Genomic DNA, 24,766 nt, shown 5'->3' on the forward strand with positions numbered 1-24,766 from the left:
TATATGAATTATGTTTCGTTTATTTTTACGTTTGTATTCTTGGTTAGATCTAGGGGTATTCATCTGGGTTCCGACTTGAGAACCTGGGTATACCTGGACCGGAACCCGGGTTTCAAACCTGGGTAAGAACTCGGACCGGGTTGGCCTGGGTCGAAACCTGGGTCGATCCAGGTTCCAGTGTACCTCTTTTTAATTTTTTTTTCAATTTAAGGCTTTTATTTTATTAAATTTTTTTTTCTAAGAAGTCAAGTTCATGAAATGCATGATATTTGTGTTCTAAAATACTAAATGCATGTAAAAAAAAAAAAAAAATCCAATATTCATCTATGCATGCATCACAATGCAATCTACTACATATTACACTATTGGTATTTATAAATTACATTACCAAATACAAAATTACAAGAAATGAGTTATAAAATCAGCAGTTTCCCATAAGTGATTTAATTTGACATCAAAGAAGCTCCCCAAAGAAGCCTTTGTTGACATTTCATCAGGAACTTTTCCAAGCTTGCCTAACACAAATTACTTCATCCTAGTTGAATTATCTTTTATCTCTTTATCTGATAGATAAATAGATGTAAAAGAAAATTGTGACAATGCTAAGCATAGATTCTAGTAGGAAAATATATGCATTACAGTTATCATGGAAACATGAATATTATTCGTATGGAAATTGATGGTTTTATGTATAAAGATTACAACACCTCAAAATGGTTTTGAAATTAATGATGATACATCAAAATAATGTCAAGAAATGCATCCAAACAGTCCTAGCTAGCTAAAGTATGTAACCAGATTTATATGAGTTGAACTCAATAGTTTTCAATGAATAAAAGTATGTAACCAGATTTAAGAAATAAAAGTATGAATACAGTAAGTACTAAATGATAAAAATAAGGTATATGGGTAAATCTGAAAGGATCTACAACTATAATGGAATTAGTGACTTGGTGGAATACACAAAAGTGAACTTTTTGTAACATATTTGAATTTTAACATAACATTGAGCTATTATGGCTAGCATTTCTGGAGTGAACAATTCTAGATAGAGTATAATGGCAGAAAATAGTTCGGATAGCAAAAATCCTATTAATTCAGATATGCTTGTTTGGGTAAGCAAAATTAAAATGCATTTTGTTTTTGCAAATCACAAAATCATCACATAACTTTCATTAGTCAATACACAAACTAAAAAACAAAGAGATGAGACAATTTGGTCAACCAAAACACTACTCACGCACTACCACAACATAAAAGGTTATAGATCTGGGTGAAGAAATAAAAACCCAAAAAGAAAAGAGCAGATATCGCCAAACGGCAGCTCTGCTAGTCACTGGCGACGATGGCTAGGGTTTCAGCTTCCCCAACATATTCTAGATACGAAAGAAACCTCCCCTAAGAGGAGATCTAAACGCTCAAAACAGAGAGAGAGAGAGAGAGAGAGAGAGAGAGAGAGAGAGAGAGAGAGAGAGAGAGAGAGAGAGAGAGAGAGAGAGAGAGAGAGAGAGAGAGAAACATACTGAGAGTAGTGAAAAGGCTTCTGTCTTCTGTGGACGGTGGCCTTTGATAGCACTAGCGGCGATGGTTGTGGTTTTGGCAGATAGAGAGAGAGAGAGAGAGAGAAGTTAGACAGAGAAGGGAAGAGAAGAGAGAAGGCTTCTTCCCTTTATTATAGGCAAGAGAGAGAACTATGGTTTCGGTTTGGACTTTGGGCAAGAGAAGAGAGATCGAGAGCTAGGGTTTTCATTTGACACTTCGGGCGAGAGAGAGAGTTAAGAGCCAGGGAGTCAGGGATGAGAGTTTGGAGGCTTGGAGCTGGACTTTGAGCGAGAGAGAGAGAGAGAGAGGACATCGCTTGGATGAGGGGTTTTTTTTTTAATTTTTATTTATATATATATATATATATATATATATACCCCGGGTACCGGATGTTAAATCTGGAACTCGGGTTTCATAACCAGATCCAACCCGGATCAATTTGGGTTTTGTAATGCGGGTTTCAGCTCGGATTTGATCCGAGCCGAAATCTGGTTATCCAGGTTTCAGACCGGGCCTGGAAAAAATCCGGCCTAAATGAATAGTCTTAGTTAGATCTGCCTAGAGCATAGGCATTGACCTAGCCAAATTCAAAGTCAAATTTGGCAAAAACTAGATGTTTTGCTTAAAAGTCAAAGCCATTCAAGTATAACTCCTAAACTATAAGTTAAAATAATAATATTAGATTATTTTTTTAATAATAATATTTTTAAATTTTTTCTTCATATTTTACAATTATACTAACCATATGTTAATTAATAATATAAATTTTAATTAACTTATTATTTCTCAACTACTTGTTATTTTTCAACCTAATTATCCAACACAGATCACATCTACAATTCTTGTGGGGAATGTCTGTCTTCTAATGGTAATTCATATACGTTCATAATGTCCAATTATGTGAATGCGTACACATTCCTGTACTATACATACACATCCCCATCTTAAAAAATTATCTTAATTTATCATGAGCTCCATCATAAAAAAAAAAAAATATCTGCCATTCATCATCTTTTTGCTAGCAAAAAAAATCCAAGCCATGTTTAGTATAAAAAAGCCAAACCTAACTCAGTGCAAATATATTTCATTTTCAAACCAAACTAGTGCAAACTTAACTCAGTGCAAATATATGCCTAGTTCAGTATAAAAAAAAACATACCAAATTTATACATGTCATTTCCAAACTCAGTGCAAATATAAAACAATAGAGAACATAAATCCAACCCACTATACATGCCATTTCCAAACTTAATATTAGAATACAAAAGATGTCACTTTGGTTAACATATTGCAAAAACAAAATCTACCCAGCTGTAGTATCTAACCAAAAAAATAGTCTATCAAATATGTCTAGTTGTTCCATCTAATACAAAACTGTCCAGTTGTAGTATCAAATAAAAAAAACTATCAAATTCCAACTGCCATACATACCACATGCACATACTAGCAATGTTTACCCAAAAATAAAAAATCATAGTTGTTGCCGAGCCATATGTTTTTCCATAACAAGTGGCTGAGTAACCACTAAAATCATAACATGTTACCAAGCCCAATAGTTACAAACCTCCATTAGGTGTGGATGAAGATATAGATTTACCTCTGGAATTATTTCTCGATGCCTAAAAGACTTTACTCTGAATATTAAAGAAGTATTCTTGCTGCATGGCATTCATGCCTACAAGATCCATTCTCATAATCTTCGCCTCAAACTTTTTCTTCTCAAATTCAAATTGTTGACTTCTATTGCGATCTACCTTCATCATTGATGCTCTCCTTTCTGCCATGCACAAGTGTCTATCCTGGGTCATTTGAGTTAAGGCCATGTTGAACTCAGCATCAGTAGATTCTCAAGACTTCCGCTTCATCTCCCTTTCTTTCTCAGCTTTTTTGCCTAGAGGTCTCTCACAAAGAACCTCCACATTCTCCTCCACAGACTCACCAACAATTTGACTTGAGTGCTCAATGGCTAGATGTTTATTGTGTGGCTTATCCTCGTATTCAATGTCATCATATGTTGCTGCCATTTGGGTTGGTGTCTCAAAAGACACAACAATGCTTCATCGTGAATGAAGCCTTCTCCATCTCTCTATACATAAATTTGAAAAGAAGAAGGAATATTGTTATTTCAAAAATCATCCAAAGCTAATTGCATAATTAAAGGAAAAGAATACATACCTTATCTTGTGGGTGCAATGATTTTACCTGTGCTAAAAATGCCAAAGCAAATATAAACTAAACTAAAAGAAGAAGAAGACATCTACTAGAAACAAATACAAGGGGAGAACACGATACAGGTGGCATTATCCAAACTCTAGACTTCTATTTATCTATTATACAATGCTTCCAATTTTAACACTCAGTGTAGGCAAAACCTACCTTTGTACCATGGATTTGTGACAGAAACCATAAGCATGATACAATCATATCATTATCTTTCCCCAATCCATTTATCTTTCTGGATCATAGGTAATTCTTATGCAAGCATAGTTGGGTATTGCGAATTATATTAATTTCAGAAAATGAAGCGTTTTATGGACGTGTTTCGCGCTTCCCACCACTCACAACCTGCAACAAGAATAGAGGAAAAGGCTCAAAGGTGTAGTGACCCCTCAAATGCCTAAATCATGAGAATTGTTATGGTATTGATTGTAGATGAGAATGGAAATGTTTCATACCTTTTTGGGTATTAGTCATTGGATATATATAGAGTGGCCATGGGCATCCTTCAAGAACTCATAACTACCTTATCTCCTATTTGAAACTAGATTGGGACCTATTATTTGAATTTCCCTCATATTGCCTGTAATTTATCTAGTCAGTAGAGGGCTATCATAACACCTTGGCCATTGGGAGTTTGTTAGTTTCTCACTTCCTCAGTAGTGAGCCGTTGACCATGATTTATGGCATGTGTGGTATGTTTAGTTGAGGCCTAGTTATCTAGGCTCAGCCCTAAGATCGTGATGGGCCCAGAAGATAGAATAGGAAATGTGTCTCCTCTAATTACCCTGAAAAGTCTCTTCACACGCATCGTGAAGGGACTTGTACTCAGGGTGTCATTTCGTGATTTGGCTTTGTCCTTTCGAGCTTAATGTGTCAGTTAGTGGAGGCACTGTTCCATTTCCCATGCCCCCTTTCCTCCTTTTTTGTACTCCATACGCTTCCTTTCCTATTACTGTTGTCGTTTCATATTGCATAGTTCATCTCCCTCTCCAACTCTACCTATGGCCTTTTTCATCTTCAGAGCCCTTCTTTCTCTATGATACCCTCATAAGATATGGATAATGATAGGTGGTGTATGGGATTCCACATTGCTTGGGAAGGCGAAATTCTTTCTCTTTATAAGATTCTAAAGGGGCTTCAATTGTATCATTGACTAGTCCTTTCAGAGTATAGGCTATGTGGTTTGGGCCTTCCATTGGGGTGTTACAAATGGTATCAAAGACTATCCTAATTAGAAATGTGGGACTTGAGCCGTGTCACCTATAATGGACAGGCCCGACAAGGATGTCGGGAATTTAAGAGGGGTAGATTGTGATACCCCCATATGATATGGATAAGGCTAGGTGGTGTATGAGATCCCATATTGCTTGGGAATGAGAAGTTCTTGCTCTCTATAAGGTTCCAATGGAGCTCCAATTGTGTCATTGACTAGTCTTTTTGGAGTATAGGCCATGTGGTTTGGGCATTCCATTGGGGCGTTACATTCTCCTACCTCACTTCCAACCTTCATTACTCTCTCATTCATCTCTTTCCTTCTCTCATGTCTCAACCTTTGCTACTTCTTACCACACTCCAATGGCTTTGCACAAGTCTTCTCGTTCACCTGCTTCTCTTGAAGGCGTGCTGAGGAAAATGAAGCCAATTGGCGACCAGTCTTTGAGGCCACCAGTGGGTGCGACAACCACTCGTTCTAACCTAGAATCCTTGAGGGATCTCTATGGGATCTTGGATTCGGTGGTGCTAAACCTACCTGAGCCACACAGGGGAGCAATTAATGTTAGGGGTCTGGCCGTTTTCTTGGCCCTTTACTTTGTGATGTTTCTCATAGGGCTTTGCTTGCCCTTTTTCCACCCAGTTTGAGATGTGCTTAACTTCCTAGGGCTTGCCCCTGCCAAGTTGGTGCCCAATGCTTGGAGGATATTGATGGGTTGTTGTGTTGCCTGGAGGCAGGTTCTTGAGCCCACGAGTAATGAATATCCTGACCTAAGCCTTAACTCCAAGTTCGAAATGTAACTCTACATTTTATCCTATTTAATTAAATATTTCGTGTATTGAGCCCACACATGACAGTTCAAAATATATAGCAAAACCTTCAACAATTTCAATTTGTTTGGAAGGGAGAGATTACACAAAAGTAATCTCACAAAATGATATGGTTTCACCTTATCTGTTATATCTACTTTCGCAATAAAAATAAATTTATAATCTAACAAGCCACATCAGATTATTATGTCAATTTTTTAAATTACTTTTGTATAATCAATTTGTGGTTAAAGTATTTCTCATTCTTAAACGCTAATTGTTTGAAAGAGAGAGGTAATATCTATTGTTAAGTATTAATTCGTGAAATAAGTGTTATAATTCTATAAGTACTGATCATAATGTAAAACTGTACATCAACCCTATGCTCCAAAATAATTCGAGTATTGCTATTCATAAGCCTCACACACCACACACCACACACCACAATTTATTTATTTATTTATTTTTTTAAAATTCTTTTTGGTTTTATTCTTCTTAAAACAATTGAATTCTTTTACTCATCATCCATATAACATACATTTGGTAAGAGAAAAAAATTAAAAAAATCACAAAAAGGATGGTGTGTGGTGTATGAGGCTTAAAAATAGAATTTTTTCGTTTCTTAGTCATTCGCCAATTAATCACCCCCTGATCTCCCTCACGACCTTAATAATTTAAAAAATTCTATTCTTAAGCCTCATATGCCACACACCATCATTTTTGTGATTTTTTTAATTTTTTTCTCTTATCAAATGTATGTTATATGGATAATGAGTAAAATAATTCAATTGTTTTAAGAAGAATAAAACTAAAAAGAATTTAAAAAAAAATTAAAAAAAAAATTTGTGGTGTGTGGGGCTTATGAATAGCAATGCTCCTAAGAAATTTCTTGCAAGTAATGATGTAAAATAGAAAAATACTACTTATTATCCCCTTCACAACATACCAACATATATGTGATTTGTCATTTTTTCGATCAGACTCTCATCCTACAGAATGGTTCAAAGATTGCCTGTGCTGCTTGTGGCCATTATTCCAAGAGCTTGAAGTACGCTTGCCGCATGCAAGTGCTGGTTCGACCGAGTGATGATGGACTTAATTCGGGCTTGATGTTAAATGTGCTAATTTTCTAAAGCCTACAATAGAAGAGACGGTGGAACAATTTAGGACACATTTTGGCCACCATCATCCATTGGTGCTTGATCTCGACAATGGTACTTATCTCCATTGTCTTTTTTTTTTTTTAATCCATCGATCGTGCTTTGAACGGAGCTTGCCGAAGGAGATACAACATTTCTATCATCCCTGTCTTATCACCCTTTATTCGGGGATAAAAGATGGTAGGCCGAGGATTCCTTGCAGATCGAGCTTGTAGACGACCCTAGCTTGTCTCGAGGGGCCGACTCTTACGCATGGCTGCAAACGGTGCAATTTTTTTATGGATGTTGGTTGCACTTTTTTTGGCCTCCACCGAATATGCAGGTAATCAAGAACAGATTGGTCATTTCCTCCATGGAAATCCAATATGGTCACTCTCCAAGATCGAGGAAAGTATCCAAATTGATTGTTACTTGTGTAAGAAACCCTGCAATGGTACTACCTATGGTTGTATCAAAAGGAGCTGTAAGGATGTTTACTTCCACGAATCATGCCTTGATGAATTGCAGCAAAAGAAGTACAATATCCATCACCCTCGACACCCTCTCACCCTCCTTGATCAGCATGTTGGAATGTTACGATGCAATTCCTGTCGCGGGTTTATTAACCCGTTCTTTCATATCTATCATTGCGCCATGTGCAACTTCAACTTGCACAGGGAAATTGTGATAAAGGCTGCCATAGAATACGAGGGTCACAATCACCTTCTACAATTCCGGGAGAATGTAGACTGTAGTCTTAAGTACAGGGCTTTCAGTTCCACCTGCAAATCACATGTCATCAGTTGTCTCTCTTGTGATGATTTCAATCTTCATCTTGAATGCGCGCGGTCCATTACTATATAGAATTAAAGATAAATGTCACATAGATTCTCTCACTCTCACGAACTCACTCTCACGAACTCTCTTGGTGAACATGAAGATGAGACAGATGATGGATTCTACTGTGATGCTTGTGAGAACATAAGAGATCCACGATTGCCTACTTACCAGTGCCAAGAATGTCAATATGTCGCTGAGTTAACATGCGTCATTTCTGAGGTAAGACGTTGATATCATCCTTAAATTTTATAAATCCAATCATTCTAAGTTGATCCCAAGTTGTATTGCTTTACTAGATCTCTTTCGACTAGGATTAAAATGAAACAGAAGTCATGATGATCTTGTGTAAAGATTTTTTTTTTTTTTTTAGCACATCATCATGATACCAACTAACTTAAAACAAGCAAGCCACTTAGGACTTGTTTGGGTAATGAATTATTCTAAGATATTCTCAAAACTTCTTATAATTTATTTTCCAAACATAATTTAAACACAAAACACGAAAGACAATAAAGATTTTTCAAATTTAAAAATATAAATTATATTTAAACAATTTTTTAATTTTAAGATATTTTTATTCAAGTTTTCTCTTTCATTTCCCAAAACTCAATAAAACATTTTATAATCTAAACTATTTCACTACTATTTACAAATCATTTAACTACTATTCACAGAATTCTGAGATATTCTAAGAGCTAGCTCATTTGAATGCTTAGAATATCACATATATATATAGGTGTAATTGGGTGATAATATAGTTGTCACTATATCATATATTTTCCAAAAACTATAGAATTCTCAAATATTTTCTCGAACTGACAATGGTTTCTTGATCAATAAATTAAGGTTTAGGCTAAAATGGATGTATTTGGAAAATGATTCAGTTATCTAGTTAGTAATGTCATTAAAATGTTTTAAAAAATGGTAGTGTTATTCTACTTATTATAATTTGTTCAAAGTATCATAAAATTAGTTGAAAGTGAGCAATGAATTCAGTTATATATTGATTAAAATTAGGCTAAGGTTGGTTTCCGTACGCATGACACATGCGCATGCATGTGAAACATTGATTTTATGATCATATCTATGTATATGAATGAAGTGTTTTCTTTTTTCTTTTATAGTAACATGTTAATTATACTGTTATTTGATCAGTTTATTTGGTAATGGTAGGAAATGAATGAGCATTTTATATATAGTTGGTTTACTCGGAAGTATGCCTCTATCACCAGGAGCTTGCTTTCTAAGCATGGAGATATTAGTGTTGGGTCCAGTACCTCAAGTTCAAAACTGAAAATGTGTTTCTTTCACGTACTATGTAAGTGCATATATGGAGATATTACAAATGTTGTGGATGTGACCCATGATATGTTTCTCAAGTGGTGGGGAAGCTTGAGAATCTTGCAGTCTGCAGGATTTAGAGTTGAATTTGCCTTTGATCGTTTGAAGAGAGTCGCACATGCTCACTTCGGTGGTTATGTCAAGAAAGCTAGTCGACAAAACTCGTCATCAACTCGACAGAGATGTTGAGGCATTCAAAGAGAAACGCGAGCGCATAATAGTTGCAGAATCTGCAAAAGCCAGCTTATTTGTGGAATGCTTGAGAGAAGCTGAAGTATATATTGAAGCAGAGCAAAAGGGGTAGTAGACTGTTATAAGCTTCAAAATAGGGTGCTAACTGTCTAATATTGGCATGCTGGTATATATGGTCATAACATATATAAATGTGAAGAGGATAGCTCGTGGAGAAGAAATCATTTTGTTTGATCTGTTCACTCAATTTGTGAACAATACTCTAAGAACTCAATTCAGCTGTGAAAGCAATGAAAGGCATGATCCAGATTGAAGTCCTTCCAGTTCCAGAGCTGCTACTTATCTCCAATAATAATTCGTATCTTGTGTAAGAACCATATATTCTTGTAGTAATATTTATTTCTCGACATGGGCATGCAAGTCATGACGTTTCCATCAACAACTAAATCATCTTCTTTGCTATGCATTACCTTCTATACGGTATCCGTGAGTTACATTATAATCAGATAAATTCTGCGTTAGAAATTATACATAACAATCACATATGCTCTAATTTCACAGCATGTGTAAACCAACTATATATAAGAAAATAAGAGAAATTATATTTACAGTCCTGAGTGGGAGACTGCGTGTACAATCCTATTGATGAATGAGGGTAAAAAAAGAAAAAAAAATTATTTTAAAAATGATATTATTGTAATTTTAAATTTTTTTAAACATAATTAATTATATGAGCTTGTATGAAATGGAGACTGTATATAGACTAACTCAAGAAAACAAACACATACCTCCGATGTTTGAAGATGAGCCAACCATCGTTCTATTTCTTTGAGTTTTTGCTAAGAATTATAGCCATTCCAAATTAGCCAGAGAAAATGATGCTATTTGTTTCTCAACTTACATAAACCATATGTTTTAGAACACCTACATTTCGCAGAAATCAAGGGATAACTATTCTTATTTTCAGCAAAAATTTTGCGCTTTTGGTACCTGTAATAATAAGAAGTGATCCAAGAATCAATAATGCTGCATGACGAGTACGAGCAGGTGTCCTCAAACTGCAGGCTTTAACTTCTCCAAAACAGAGTAGTTCCGAGATTCGAGCCTTATAAAATGTACATGTATTTTTAAGATGTTCTGTCTGATATTGAGCTACAGCTGAAATGGAGGATTCCTACAGAATATCTTCTCTTTTCAGCTTTTTCCTTGTTGACATATGATGGCAATAGAACAACAGTATACATAAATGCAATACGCGGTACAGGAAAGGAACTTCAATTGCTAAATTGATTCTATAATTTTCTACGGAGCTGGAAAATCTACACTCCAACACTACCATTTCTACTACATTAAAGGCTATAAAAGCAGGAAAAGAATATGACAACAAAAATTACATTGGCAGCTTATGTAAAGCAACGAATTTGTCAGAAACAAGACCTCCTAAAGTTTCTCTGAAGAAGTGCACGATCTGCTTGTAGATTTAGATATTTGCAGAACGAGGGCGATCTAATGAGATGAGCATAATCATTAGGGGCGATGCACTTCCGGCATATTACATTGCAAAATATACAGATATGCAGAGTATTGCTCATGTTGGGATGTTTGAGCCAATCCTGCTGATTAATGCTCATGCTTGACACGTGCTTTTAGTATTCCAGGAAGAGGCGGTGAGGTGGGAGGCCTGACCGCTGTGTTTGACATTGAAGGAACCGGGATCTGTGGTTGATACATGCCTGACATGCTAGAACCTTCACCTCCATCTGCAGAGAGATTGTGCGCCCTATCATCATCAATCTGTGGTTTTTCACAAAATTTCATTGCCTTTAGAACGTAGTTGTCATCATGGAGCTCAAATGGGGTGCTGCAGAGAAAACCAAAAATGATAAAATAGTTAGTAACCAATAAATCCAATAATTTGTGAGGGAGCCAGGCACAAAGCTAGTGCTATGGATGAAGGATTCGTGTAGCACCTATCCATCAATGGGAGCTAAAATTGCAAAAATATAGCACACTCAATGGGCTCATTTACCTGTTGAAGTCAAAATGCACCAGTTGCATATCCTCCGATATTTCCACCTCGACAGTCGCATGAGGGCGGGTCTACATTTCTCAAATATCAGGAACAAATAAAATTAAAGGCATGAGAAAGCAACTAAAATGTCTAAGAAAAGGTTACATCTCAAAATGATAAGGCACTTTCGACGAACATAAATGCCAGGAATGTATAAAATGGCAAATATAATCAAGTGAACATGTATATTTCAAAAGGATAGCTTTGGTATTTAATCTTTCTGAACTATCCTTGGTATTTAATCTTTCTGAAAACCCCAAACTGCCATCACTGCTTGTCTTATTATGGTGATGAATGCACAAGAGCCATGTGAAAGAAGAGAGAGAAAAAGTGCAGTAATAACAATCATATATCTCCTAGCATGGAATTAGATTGAAATTCACAGGACAAAAATTGTTCAAGTCTCTACATAAGAAGATATGGGGAGAGACCAAGGAAAGTCTAGATGGATTCATCTCTAGATTGACTAAATGCACAAAAAGCTGGATGGCCCCTAAGAAAAAAATTGATGAACTAAAGAGCTATCATGAGACAAGATATATTGATGACCATCACAGTCCCAGTAATATAAGCAACATCCAGCACCTTCAGTCTGTATCATCTCAGAATTTCTTATGCATTAACCTTTGGTTGCCATTTTTGGACACAAGACCTCACTTGGACTAGGAGGGTCAACTCTTTACACTCGTGACCCATCCATCTTGCCATCTTCATATCATTCTTTCCCTTACAAAAATCTATCTAGCAAAGGTCAAATTTTGTGTTCAAAATTCAATTTAAGCAAACTTGAATTCCATAAAGGTGGAAAATAGGAAGATGGGATCGTATCAAATTGATCTCCCCACACAAGATCTTGCATAAAAACAAATAAATTGAGCCAAAGTTATACATAATAAATAGGAAGATTCCCCGGATCGAATTGATCTCTTTTTTTTCTTTTTTACAAAGAGGACGGCATCCCATAATTTTATTAACGGGCCCTCACTTGTGGCGGAGGAATATTGTGGTTACATTATTAGTATCAAATTGATCTCCCAACATAGGACATTGTGTAACAAAATTGATAGAGCCGAAGTTATACAGTAGATAATCACTTCTTTCATCTTTTTGAATCATCAACTATTCACCACATCCACTCATCCAATATTCTTAGTTTCATTACAAAATAGGTTAGAACTGCGTTGTTGTCATTATCTACAGAGTTTGGCTTATTTTAGGTTAAACTCAGCATATCCAAGATTCGATTAAGACAAAACCCATACTTTGTTTGAATACATAATAAATCGCCAATATGGTCCACCTAATAAATTCCCAAGATTCCTTTGCATTCCAATTCCAATATGAGCCCCATCCTCAATTTGCCCATACTACTCCCGAAATAATACTTTCAGTTAAAAACATAAAGCCCAAACCAATAATGCTATAAGTCTATAACTTCAATGATCCAGTTGTTAAATCATTTGGGACCAAGAGTAACTCCAAGAAGAGGTCAAAGAGGTGTACCATTACTTCATTCATGTGTTAGATGTCATTGGAGCAAGATGACTAGTTATAACTTTTTCACAAAAAGCACTTGTAACTTTTCGAAATGTGATGCTATAAGAGCTACACATAATAATTATCCACATATTAGAGCTGCATAGCATAATACAATCATCTTACATGCATCATTAACAAATGAGATTGGAGAGCAGGTACTCTTGTGTCGCGCACACACACACACAGATTGGAGAGCAACTACAAAGCCTACAGATTGATGCATTTCGAAGTTTTACATCTGATTTAAATCAATTGACCAAAGCGTAGTGCATATTTAATTTATGTATTTCTAACTCTATGCATGATTGGATGACTCGTACAACTGGGCTAAAAATAATTGAATTGCATCAATTGGCCCATGTACATTTCTATATTCTATACATGCTTTGTAACATTCTAAATCAAGTAAAGTTGGTAGAAACAAGATATACAAACTAATTGGCCGAATGGCATTCATATCTTCTATAATTCTGTTATATATTTTACAAATGAAAATATTAGGTTCAAATAAAACTCAGAAATACATTGGTTCAAGTATAACACAACAACTCTTTTAATGGAACGGAGTAAGGTGTCTGTGTGATGGAAATTGGTTTAGCCATGAGCTAATTGGCCTAACCACACCTAGAACTTAAGTAGGATTTCTTATACAAATTTATTTGGTGAAGATACTCATGGACAAACTTCAAAAAATAATGCATATAAAATTATCATACAAGGTAAATAGTGAGAAGAAATCTACCTCAACCAGAATAAAAGGTAAAGCCACACCTCCACTTGGAGCATTCCCAGAGCTGTATAATTGCTCATTTCGTTGTATCAGATTCTGAAGGCCTGTGAACTTGATGGACGGAGATAATAACTCAGTAAGCAGACATGATCAGTGGCAAGTACCATGTTCTCACTTTCTTTCTTTTTTTTAGTCAATTCCCTGAACTAGACATAGTTCACTAAAAAGGAAACAAGAAAATAAAATTTAAGCTAAGCATATGCAAAGAACAAATTCAAGCCTAGGTAATGATATACATAACAGTATATATTGGTAGTCATACTTGTTCCTCCAATTCTTGCAAATATGCAGCTTTCTTTTCAGTCCTGTTCCTGAGTCCTAAACGCTCCGTCTGCATCCATTAAATTTAAGGAGATTTCTAAGCTCACATTAGATCTAGATTACAGAGAAATCCACTGAAACACATTACATGAAAATAGAAACTGCAGCCAGACCTTCAATTCTTCAATATCGTTTAGGCTTGTACGAGGCAGACCTCTCCATTGTATCTCTTTCTTATCCTTAGATATAATATCCATCGCCATGAGAACATTCAGAGCGTCATAGACCCTTCGACGGATGTTTTTCTCATCATATTGTTGCTGTCAAATAGAAGTTCAAACAGCAAAACTAAATAAATAAATAGAAGAGTTACATCATTAAGTTCTACTTTCACCTTGAGATTGCAGATATATTTGCACAGATAGGAAACATATTTATCTGCATGGTAAAGAATAGCAAACCTGATCTGGGGATGTGACACTATTACCAGGATCAGTAAACTCCGTCACGAGTTCATCTGCCACCTGGACATTAATTAAAACTCTTAGGCCCCATTTGGTTTCACAGATGGACTCAGCCCATCTCATCTCATCTTAGCATCCAAACACCATTCAAACATAAACACTTTTTAATTTCAAATTTTCAAAATTTTCATCTAATCATTACAACTTTTCCAAACTTCTAAACAAAACACAAAAAACAATTTAACTTTTTCAAATCCCAAAACAAAAATAATATTAAAAAATTATATAATTTCAAAAATAGTAGGTTATTAATTATTGTATGACTTTACTTTTAAAAGTATAGATAAAAGAATTCTATTAAAATAGCATTAGGGAAGCAAGTAGGGAGCAAGAACAACCCAAGTATACCGAAAGTAAACAAAGGAGGACACCTAGTTAAGGCAAGGGAGGAGAACAAGAACTCAAAATCTACAAAAGGTGAGAAGCAAGTATTGTTGTGGGCAGTTATTTGTTCACACAGAAATTTAAGCATCAAGGTTTTTTAACTCTAATAATGTTCTTTCACTATCTATTTGTTCTTTCACACAGGGAAAGAGACGCCCTTTGGAGGGAAATTATCGACGTTAAATATGAAAGCATGCGGGGAGGTTGGCGTTCCAATAAAGTAAGAGGGTCCTACGGCGTGGGTATGTGGAAACTTATACACAATGGCTGGGCAGATTTTCTTGCTAATTGCAGGTTTGCGGTGGGTAGGGGCACACAAGTCAGTTTTTGGCACGACACTTGGTGTGGCGAGGTTGCTTTGAAGATTGCTTTTCCTTTCCTTTTTAGGATTGCGTTCGACAAGGACGCTACAGTTGCAGACAATATGGCCCTCTCCTCCAACTCCACCCAATGGTCAGTGAAATTCACTAGAGCGGCACAAGATTGGGAATTGGGAGATATTGCTGATTTTTACAGCGTGTTACACGCACCGAGTCTCCATGCTGTTGGAGAGGATCGTTTGCTTTGGTCATCCTTAGGGAACAAGAGCTTCTCAGTCCGTTCCTTTTACAAGGTATTATTGGCACACCCCCCCCCCCACCAAATGCATTCCCTTGGAAGTGCATATGGAGGACTAAGGCTCCCTTACAAGTGGATTTTTTTGTTCGGCTAGCATCCCACGGGAAAATTCTGACTATCAATATAAGTTGAGAAGGCGCGGGCCTCTACTTAACAGACTGGTGCTTCATGTGCAAACATGATGAGTCAGCGGATCATCTACTCCTTCATTGAGAAGTAGTTAAGGTTTTATGGGATGACATCTTCACAAGGCTCGGTATGGCATGGGCAATGCCTAGAAGGGTGATAGAGTTATTGGCATGTTGGAGAGGAATCCGGGGTAAGGGGCAGATTGCGGATATTTGGAAGATGGTGCCTCTTTGTCTGATGTGGTGCACTTGGAACGAAAGGAATAGTCATTGTTTTGAGGAGAAGAAGCGTTCACCGGAAGGGTTTAGGGACTTTTTCTATCATACCTTATTACTTTGGGCTTCTTCTATTGTATTGAATGGCATTTCTTTCAATGATCTCTATGCTACTTTTCGCAGCTCTTAGCTTGTATCTAGGTTCTTTTGTATACTCCATGTGTACTCGGGCCTGGTCTTTTTTCATGTCTTAATATATTTCTTCTTACTTATAAAAAAAAAAAGATAAGTCTGATAAAAGTGATAATCCACTGTGGATGGCCACTGTCAGCCTGATAAAGATCAGCCATTGTTAATCTGCAACATGAGATTCTGAACAATTTTGGTCATACTTCCTTTAGTGCCAAATCTCCACACCATATATCATGCCATTATCTGATCTTGGCCTCGCCTACCACCACATCCATAAGTCTAGTGGACCTGGAGGATTCACCCCATCCTTGGCAAATATTTTTTCCCCATGACTCCGTATGGCCCGCCCATTGACTACATTGGAACACCACCCAACCCACATAATACTATACCTATTTTCCAACACAATGCCCTAGTGCCTCCCTTTCTATTGAATAGGGCCACAACCATTTGCCCAATAGTGACTTATTGAATGCAACCAAATGTTTTATACCAAAGCCACCTAGGGATACTGAGTGAAATTTTGAGCTCCATCTACCCTGCTCTACAAGAAGTCCCTTATACACTTGGCCACATCTACCGGCATGGGAAATAAAGACAAAAATTAAATGGGCAAGTACAAAAGCGTACTTTTAATCAACGTAATTCATTCCCCATTAGACAAATAGTCATTTCCGACCCGCCAATCGCCGGTTAATTTTCTCAATATACCATCTTATATGGATTTAGCCTTATAGGACACCCCAAGGGGAGACCTAGATGCTTCAATAGTAAAGAAGACACTCGCCCAAAGTCTTCCACAGCGCCATCAGGAGTAATACTGACTTCGCCAAGATAACATTCAGCCTGCCTTGATATAGCTTCAAAGCATAGGAGTAAGCAACAGAGGATAAAATGTTCTAGGTTCTCTCAACAAAATACAAGCATGACATCCACAAAGTGTAAATTTAGACATCAATAGCTCATCTATATTCCTTTGCCCTACCAAGAAACCTGATAGGAGTCCCGGGTCCACCATGGCACTTAACATTCTACTCGAAGCTTCCATACTACAAAGAGATAAGGAAATAGAGGGTCCTTAGAGGGTCCTTTTCACACAATCTGTGAGAACTCAAAAAATCAAAGGGCTTACCATTTTTTTTTTTTTGATCGGTAAACAAAATTTTATTGATCAAAAGTGATACAAAGGATGCCCAAGTATACGGGACATATACATGAGCAAATTTAAGTCTAGCTTAGGGATACAAGGAAATCGTGAAAAGACCTGCCCTGAAAATCAATTACAATTCACCAATGGAGTAAAGTATTAAAAAACAAAGTTCTAAGCTCTTCTATTGATCTCTCTTGATCTTCAAAGCATCTTGCGTTCCGCTCCCCCCAAATGCACCACCATAGACAAATAGGTAGCATCTTCCATATGGAAGCAATTTGAGAGTTGCCCCTAATACCTCTCCAAGAGGCTAAAAACTCACTTACCTTTTCTGGCATCACCCATGCTAACCCCACCCGTGCTAGGACTTCGGACCATAAGGACCTGACAATCTCACAATGTAGTAAGAGATGGTCTACAGACTCACCACTCTTCTTACACATATAACACCAATTCATAACTATGATGCCGCGTTTCCTCAAGTTATCTATGGTAAGAATCTTTCCCCAAGTGGCAGTCCAAACAAAAAAGGCTGCCTTTAGAGGTGCCTTCGTATTCCAGATGCTCTTCCATGGGAACGAGACTGAGTTGTGCACATGTAAGGAATGATAAAACGAGCAGGCCGTGAAAACTCCTTTCTTAGAGGGACGCCAATATAACTTGTCTTCTCCTTCCCCCGACATCCGAGTGGAGTACACAAGGTCAAAAAAGGCCGAAATGTCATCCATCTCCCAATCTTGTGCATTTCTATTGAAAGTAAGGTTCCATTGGAAGGAGCCATTTGTAAAGCTAAGTAGATCGGCAATGGATGCATCTTTCCGTCTTGCTAAGCTGTAAACTCCTGGATAAACATCCTTGAGTGCCCGATCACCACACCATAAGTCATGCCAAAATTTTACCTTAACACCGTTGCCGACTTTGAAGCAAGTGTGTGCTGCATAGATGTCCCATCCTCTTCTGATATGTTTCCAAAGCCCTACTCCGTGGGGACCACTCACCTCATTGGAACACCACCCTCCCCATGATTCCCCGTGCTTCAAGGCAATGACGGTTCGCCACAAGGCCTCCCGTTCATGGTGGTATCTCCATAACCATTTGCCAAGCAAGGCTTGGTTAAATGCTCTCAAATTCCGTATGCCTAAACCTCCTTCCTTAATAGGGGAGCAAATTGTAGCTCATTTCACTAAGTGATATTTAAACTCTTCCTTGATCCCTCCCCACAGGAAATCACGTTGAATTTTCTCCATGCGATGAGCCACCTTGGCGGGAAGTGGAAATAGTGAAAGGAAGTATGTTGGTAAGTTAGAAAGAGTACTTTTTATGAGAGTTAACCGGCCCCCTTTAGATAAGTACATCCTCTTCCAACCAGCTAGTTTCCTTTCCATTTTTTCTATTATTTCATCCCAAATAGCTTTCGATTTGAATGCTGCCCCCAACGGAAGACCGAGATATTTCATAGGCAACTGAGATATCTTGCACTCCAGGATGGATGCCAGACTCTCCACATTGGGTACATGTCCCACTGGCACTATCTCTGATTTAGCCAAATTCACATTCAAACCTGACACAGCTTCAAAGCATAATAGAAGAGCTCTTACAGCTCGAATTTGCTCATGTCTGGCTTCACAAAAGATCAGAGTATCGTTAGCAAACAATAGGTGGGAAATGTTAAGTGAACCTGAACTTGTCTCTCCTACTGAGAATCCTGATATGAACCCTCCCTCTACTGCCCCTCCAATCATCTTGCTGAACGCTTTCATCACAAAAACAAATAGAAGAGGAGAAAGGGAGTCTCCTTGTCGCAAACCTCGGGAGCTTTTAAAAAAACCTTTGGACATCCCATTCACCAATACAGAAAAACATGCTATGGAAATACAATGAAAGATCCAAGAACACCATTTAGAACCAAAGCCACATCTCTCCAACATATAAATTAAGAAACTCCAATTGATGTGATCATAAGCTTTCTCCATGTCTAACTTACAAAGGAGTCCAGGCTCTCCGGATTTAACTCGACTATCCAAACATTCATTGGCTATCAGTACCGAATCAAGGATTTGCCTAACTTGAACAAATGCATTTTGAGGCTTCGAAATCAATCTTTCCATCACCTTACTCAGTCTGTTTGCCAATACTTTAGATAGAATTTTGTACATACCACTTACCAAACTAATTGGGCGGAAATCTTTCACTTCTTCCACGCCTGGCTTTTTGGGAATGAGAACTAAGAGAGTAGCATTAAGACTTTTCTCGAACCGCCCGCTTCCAAGAAATTCCTGAAAAACCCCCATGATATCATCTTTAAGCACATCCCAACACGTCTGGAAAAAAGCCATGGAAAAACCATCCGGACCTGGAGCTTTATCACCCGCCATACCCTTGATCACCGACCGGATCTCTACCTCTTCAAAAGGCCTTTCGAGTCGTTCCGCAACTTGTGGGTCAAGAACATCAAAGGCCATCCCGTCAAGTCTCGGCCTCCACTCAAATTGTTCCGAAAGCAATGTATCATAAAACTGAACAATGTGGTTTGAGATCTCGGAATGGTTGGATGAGACCACCCCGTCTATCAATAAGGTATCTATCGCATTGTTCCGCCTATGTGAATTGGCCACTTGGTGAAAGAACTTGGTGCTTCTATCCCCTTCCTTCAACCATAACACCCGTGATTTCTGACGCCATGATATTTCTTCCAATAGAGATAGCCGTTCAATGTCCGCAACCACTTGGGATTTGCGGGCCCGCTCGATTTCAGAAAAAATCCTCACATCTTCCACACCTTCCAAAGCCTTAAGCTCCTCCATTAGAACCGATTTCTGGCTTTCCACATTACCGAACTCTTGTGTATTCCACTCCTTTAAGTCCTTTTTCAACAACTTTAATTTGCAAGCCATCTTGTAACTAGCAGTTCCATGGAAGTGGTAGGAAGACCACCATTGTCTTATTCTGTCCAAAAACCCCTCTGACTTCAACCACATGTTCTCAAATTTGAAGTGCCTTGGGCCACTTCTAATGCCCCCACAATTCAATAGAATAGGAAAATGATCTGAACACAACCTGGGTAGTCTCTTCTGAATAAGCTCCGGATAGTGTGCCTCCCAATCCGTTGAAATTAAAAATCTGTCTATCCTTGACCAAGATGGAAGATCTCGGTTGTTAGACCAAGTGAAGGAACCGCCTGCAAGAGGTATATCTTGTAAATTCTGCTCAGAAATGAAGTTAGAAAAATCTACATGGGTTGGTTGTAGCCCACTCCACCCGATCTCTCACTCGGAAAACGGGTTACATTAAAATCACCTCCAATACACCAAGGTAAGTCCCAAAAACTGCTAATACCGGCCAACTCATCCCAAAGTAAGCTTCGAGACCGATCAAGATTAGGCCCATAAACGCCTGCAAAAGCCCACTGATAGCCATCGATGACATTCATAAACGAACATGCCACCACATAATCCCCCATGAAATTTTCCTTATTTTCCACCACTCTTTTGTCCCACATGACTAATATACCCCCGGATGCTCCAATGGACGGTAAGTAATGCCATCCCACTTGCAAACAGCTCCACAAGCTCCTAATGATGCGAAGAGAAATAACTTCCAACTTAGTTTCTTATAGGCAAACAATGTCTACTTTCCAACTTCGGAGGAGGGATCTAATATATAGCCTTTTATTCACTTCATCGATCCCTCTCACATTCCAAGACATTATTTTAGGCTTCATTAACAGAAGAAACATCCCTCCCTTTTGTTCTATCTCTGCCCGAAGCGCCCTCCTTATTATCATAGTTAATGGAGCATTGCAACCGTTTCAGCTCTCTCTCTTTTTTAACAGCTGACTTCGTTATTGTGGATCTACCAGCTTCCATGGCTATTAGAAGGGCCATAAATAGAACAGTATGACCATTTTTTTCCTAATTGTACAACCAAAACTTCGATAGGCAAATACAATTCATTATTCTTTTTTTATATAAGAATTCGTTATTCCATGTTGTGGAACCATGGAATAACGAATCATAACGCCTTCAAGGTTGTGGAACCATAAAAAAATATTGACTTATTTTTCCACCAGAGTATAACAAGATTGCCAATGAAAAAAAGAAACTCCATCTTCATAATTGGGCATCAACACGCACAACCAACCCTATTATTACTTGCAAGCATAAAATTGGCATCAGATAAATTACAGAGGTAATTTATTAATAGGAATAAGCACTCTTGCAAAAATATAAGATAAGCACTTCCACCAAACAAGATAAGCAAATATATAAGAATGACAAACAAATCATCTAACCTCATTGTAAGTAGTTCTCCCCTTGCTTTCCACTTTCTCGCACACTGAGTAGTACCAATGAAAATTATACACAACATCAGTGGAGGAAACAAAATATATATATATATACATATTTTTTTTTAGGGGGGGGAAACAAAAACAAAAATATTGCCACTAGCTCATCTAAAACAAAGCCCATCCTAGGGAGAGCAAGCGAACAAGAACAATGTCACATGAGAGACTTAACAAAATGCTGGATTGGTAGATTTGGAGGGAAACAAGAGGATGCAGGAAAGGTATCCGTCGTAGCATCCTTTCAACGTTTCTCGCAAGGAAAACCCCACTCCAACTTAGGCAAATTTTATCCATTTCACTCTTTTCCAAAAGTGGTCACATTTGGGTCAAATGCACAAGTTTCAACTGTTATTTTTCCAAAACCTCCAAAATACCAGCAGCAGATAAAAGGAAACAGGTGAAAGAGAGAATAAAATGGGAAAAAGAAAAAAGGAGAGTGTGTTGCTTTATTTCAATTGTCTAAAACCAAAAGATAACTAGTTAGATCTCCTTTCCCTTCTAAACATCCAGACAAGTGGAGAAGAAGTCTCTATCCTTTCCTCTACCTAAGAACAGATCTTATCATCTCCACTTTTTCCCTCCCAAACTCCCAAGCATGGTGTGCAATATAACCTCTCAAGATTAAGTATGCGCAATGCAATGTTTGTTAACTACAGTTCACAACTTGCAAAGATTATAACAACTTATCAGGAAAGAAAAACGCAATGGAAAGGGAAAACTAACACCTTTCATGCTAAACTGGCGAAGTCCTCTTCCACTCTTATCACCTCCAACTGCCCGTTGCCCCCTTTTTTTCTTCTTGCTACTGCGTAGAAAGTGATACCCAGTAAGAACATACTGAAAAAAGCAAAGCTACATGTTTACCGTAATTGAAAAATTAAACTACAACTTTGAAGAAACAACAAGCAACTAATCATCCATAGAAATCAAAATGAAAAGGTTTAATACACATTTTTGACTTTCCCAAGCTCACTCAAGTATAATGAGGTCAAATACATTATCCACTTCAACAAAATGTTCACAACTAAGATAATAAAAACTATGGGCATAAGTTACGTGGACGCTCTAGATAATAATGTTAAACAAGTGACATGTTAATTGGCACAGTTCCGATTAAAAAATTACCCAATTCCAATATAAAAACTTCACATTTCAAAAATAAAATAAAGTAAACCTTAGACCCATCTCTTTGCTAGCTGGAAAGGCCTATACAGCATCCACAAATTGTTGCAATATGGAAGATGGTTCCCATATGTGAACTGTGGTGCATCTGGAGGGAAAGCAACGATCGGAACTTTGTAGACCATGAATGCTCACTGGATGAACTTAGACTTTTCTTCTTTGATACACTAATGTCATGGGCAGTTGCTGTAGATCTAAATGGGCTCAATTTTCATGATTTTCTTGTATCTATTTCTACTTCTTGACTAGATATTTTCTCTGCACTTGGGCCACCCCTAGTTTCATTTCTATTAACACAATTTATTTTACCTATATTAAAAAAAATAGTTAGCCTTAGACCCTCGGGCACAAAACCCCCGAACACAATCAAATTCAGCAGCATTATATGAACTTTCACCACATTTCTAGAAACTCACTCGAGAGAATATTAATTCCAACGGAACTCACCCAACAGCGCCCTGCGATCCGGCATCATCGCCTTGGATGTCCAGATGGTTTAGCCGAAACAAAGTGCTGTCACTGGCAGGTGTAGCCATCGTCTGCTCGCTCCGGCTTGACGGCGACCCTATGCTCCGGCTGGTCGACACGGATTGGCTCGAAATTGTGGCGGCACCACGACTTGGTGGCTCCTCCTCCTCCTCTCGATTCAATTGCTGCCTCCTCGTCCCCATGGCGATTCTTTCCGGTAACAAAATTCCCAAAAAAAGAAAAAGATTAGCCAAAAACGTCAGAAATTACGGGTTGGAGGAAAACCCAGAGGAGAACTGAGCTTAACCCCAACATTCAAGCAAAATATCAAAAATAAAAATACAGTCAAATTGTGAAGTGTTCAAACCATAAGAGAGCCGACCTTGTGGCGAAGTGGGTATCGAAGAAGTAAGGGGGATAAGCACCAGTGAAAGGAAGAAGCGAGGTCTCTGTCTTAGAGTTTCCGAGGACAGAAACTGTGGATTTGTGAAGTGGGTTTTTGGGTGAAGGATTTAGCAAAGGGGTGGAGGTAGGGGGTTATTGGGGAGTTTAAAGTGGCGATCGAACGGAGGTCAAAGGTTGAAGGAGATGAAGGCAACTGGGAAGAAGAGGTTAAGAAAATGCCAGGGTTCAAGCGCACGCTAAAGAGGGAAAATTTTTACATGCAAACACATATATATACGTACACATACGTACATATACTGAAATACATGTGTGTATAATGTATGAGGTTTGCTGCGCATCGGCCGGAAGCCGCAGCACATCTCTAGAAATTTTTTTTTTTTTTTTTTTCACTCAATGCGTTGAGTGTAGAGGTGAGTTCGGTCCGGTCCGGTCCGGTCTTGGGCCATTTTATGGACCGGACCGGACCTATTCGGTCTAAGAATTGTCCACCCTAGACCGGACCGAGTCACATATAGGACCGATCCGGTCTGGTCCATTTCGGTCTGGTCCGGTCTAGGGTCGGTCCAGTCGGTCTGGACATGTCTAAAATGGGTCATTCAGCCCATCTAAATCTGATTTTTTTTTTTGCTCAATTTCAATTTTTTTCGGCCCACTTTAAATTTTGTACATTTTTTTTAGCTAAAACTACTAAAAAAAGCTTGATCTTGAAAAATACAATGATAAAAAAAAAAAAACTATTCTATATAAAAAACTAAAAAAATCCAAATATTATGCTATTAGCCTTGTAGGTATATATAGTTATAACTTATAACTTTTAGTGATATTAATACTATACTATTATACAAATATTATGCTATAATACTATAACTTTTATAATATGCTATTAAATTATTAATACTATTATACTATAACTCTTATATGAGTAAAGTTATTATAACTTATAATAGTTATATAGTTGGTACTTACTACTTAGTATAATATATTATATAATACTTATATTATACTAAATAACTATTGACTATATCAATACTAAATTACTAATAGTAATAGTAATATATATTATAATGATATAGTGATACTAATACTATATATTATATAATAATACATTAATACTATAGACTTACAGTGATTAGTTATTATGAATCATGAATCCATGATTACTTGATTAGTACAAGTTATAACTATATAATATTATTA

At 37.5% G+C, this 24,766-nt stretch overlaps 1 protein-coding gene across 4 annotated transcripts; it reads right to left on the reverse strand.

Annotated features, from left to right (window-relative positions):
* Window positions 1–10,467: 10,467 nt before the first annotated feature.
* LOC109007304 (transcription factor-like protein DPB) lies at window positions 10,468–23,814 on the reverse strand. 4 transcript variants are annotated; one of them, XM_035686749.1, is made up of 10 exons: window positions 23,547–23,814; window positions 23,144–23,374; window positions 22,240–22,316; window positions 21,461–21,504; window positions 14,419–14,481; window positions 14,131–14,277; window positions 13,959–14,027; window positions 13,649–13,747; window positions 11,326–11,396; window positions 10,468–11,157 (listed from the first exon to the last, which is right to left on the reverse strand). In XM_035686749.1, the coding sequence occupies exons 2-10, from the start codon at window positions 23,365–23,367 to the stop codon at window positions 10,917–10,919; spliced, it is 1,035 nt and encodes a 344-aa protein (XP_035542642.1). In that variant the 5' UTR covers window positions 23,368–23,374; window positions 23,547–23,814; the 3' UTR covers window positions 10,468–10,916. The 4 variants fall into 4 exon arrangements, with proteins under 4 accessions (XP_035542642.1, XP_035542640.1, XP_035542641.1 ...); XM_035686747.1 differs by having other exon boundaries at window positions 22,240–22,319; XM_035686748.1 differs by having other exon boundaries at window positions 22,240–22,319; window positions 23,532–23,814.
* Window positions 23,815–24,766: the final 952 nt, after the last annotated feature.

Source organism: Juglans regia, chromosome 16 (genome assembly GCF_001411555.2).
Source record: "Juglans regia cultivar Chandler chromosome 16, Walnut 2.0, whole genome shotgun sequence".
NCBI classification, from domain to species: domain Eukaryota; kingdom Viridiplantae; phylum Streptophyta; class Magnoliopsida; order Fagales; family Juglandaceae; genus Juglans; species Juglans regia.

Coding starts and splice junctions, on each gene's coding strand:
- LOC109007304 (XM_035686747.1), bottom strand. CDS start 23,367: ATGGGGACGAGGAGGCAGCAATTGAATCGAGAGGAGGAGGAGGAGCCA. Junction 22,320..23,143: donor GGATCGCAGGGCGCTGTTGG/GTGAGTTCCGTT, acceptor CTTTCTACGCAG/TAGCAAGAAGAAAAAAAGGG. Junction 14,482..21,460: donor GGAGAACTACTTACAATGAG/GTTAGATGATTT, acceptor ATTAATGTCCAG/GTGGCAGATGAACTCGTGAC.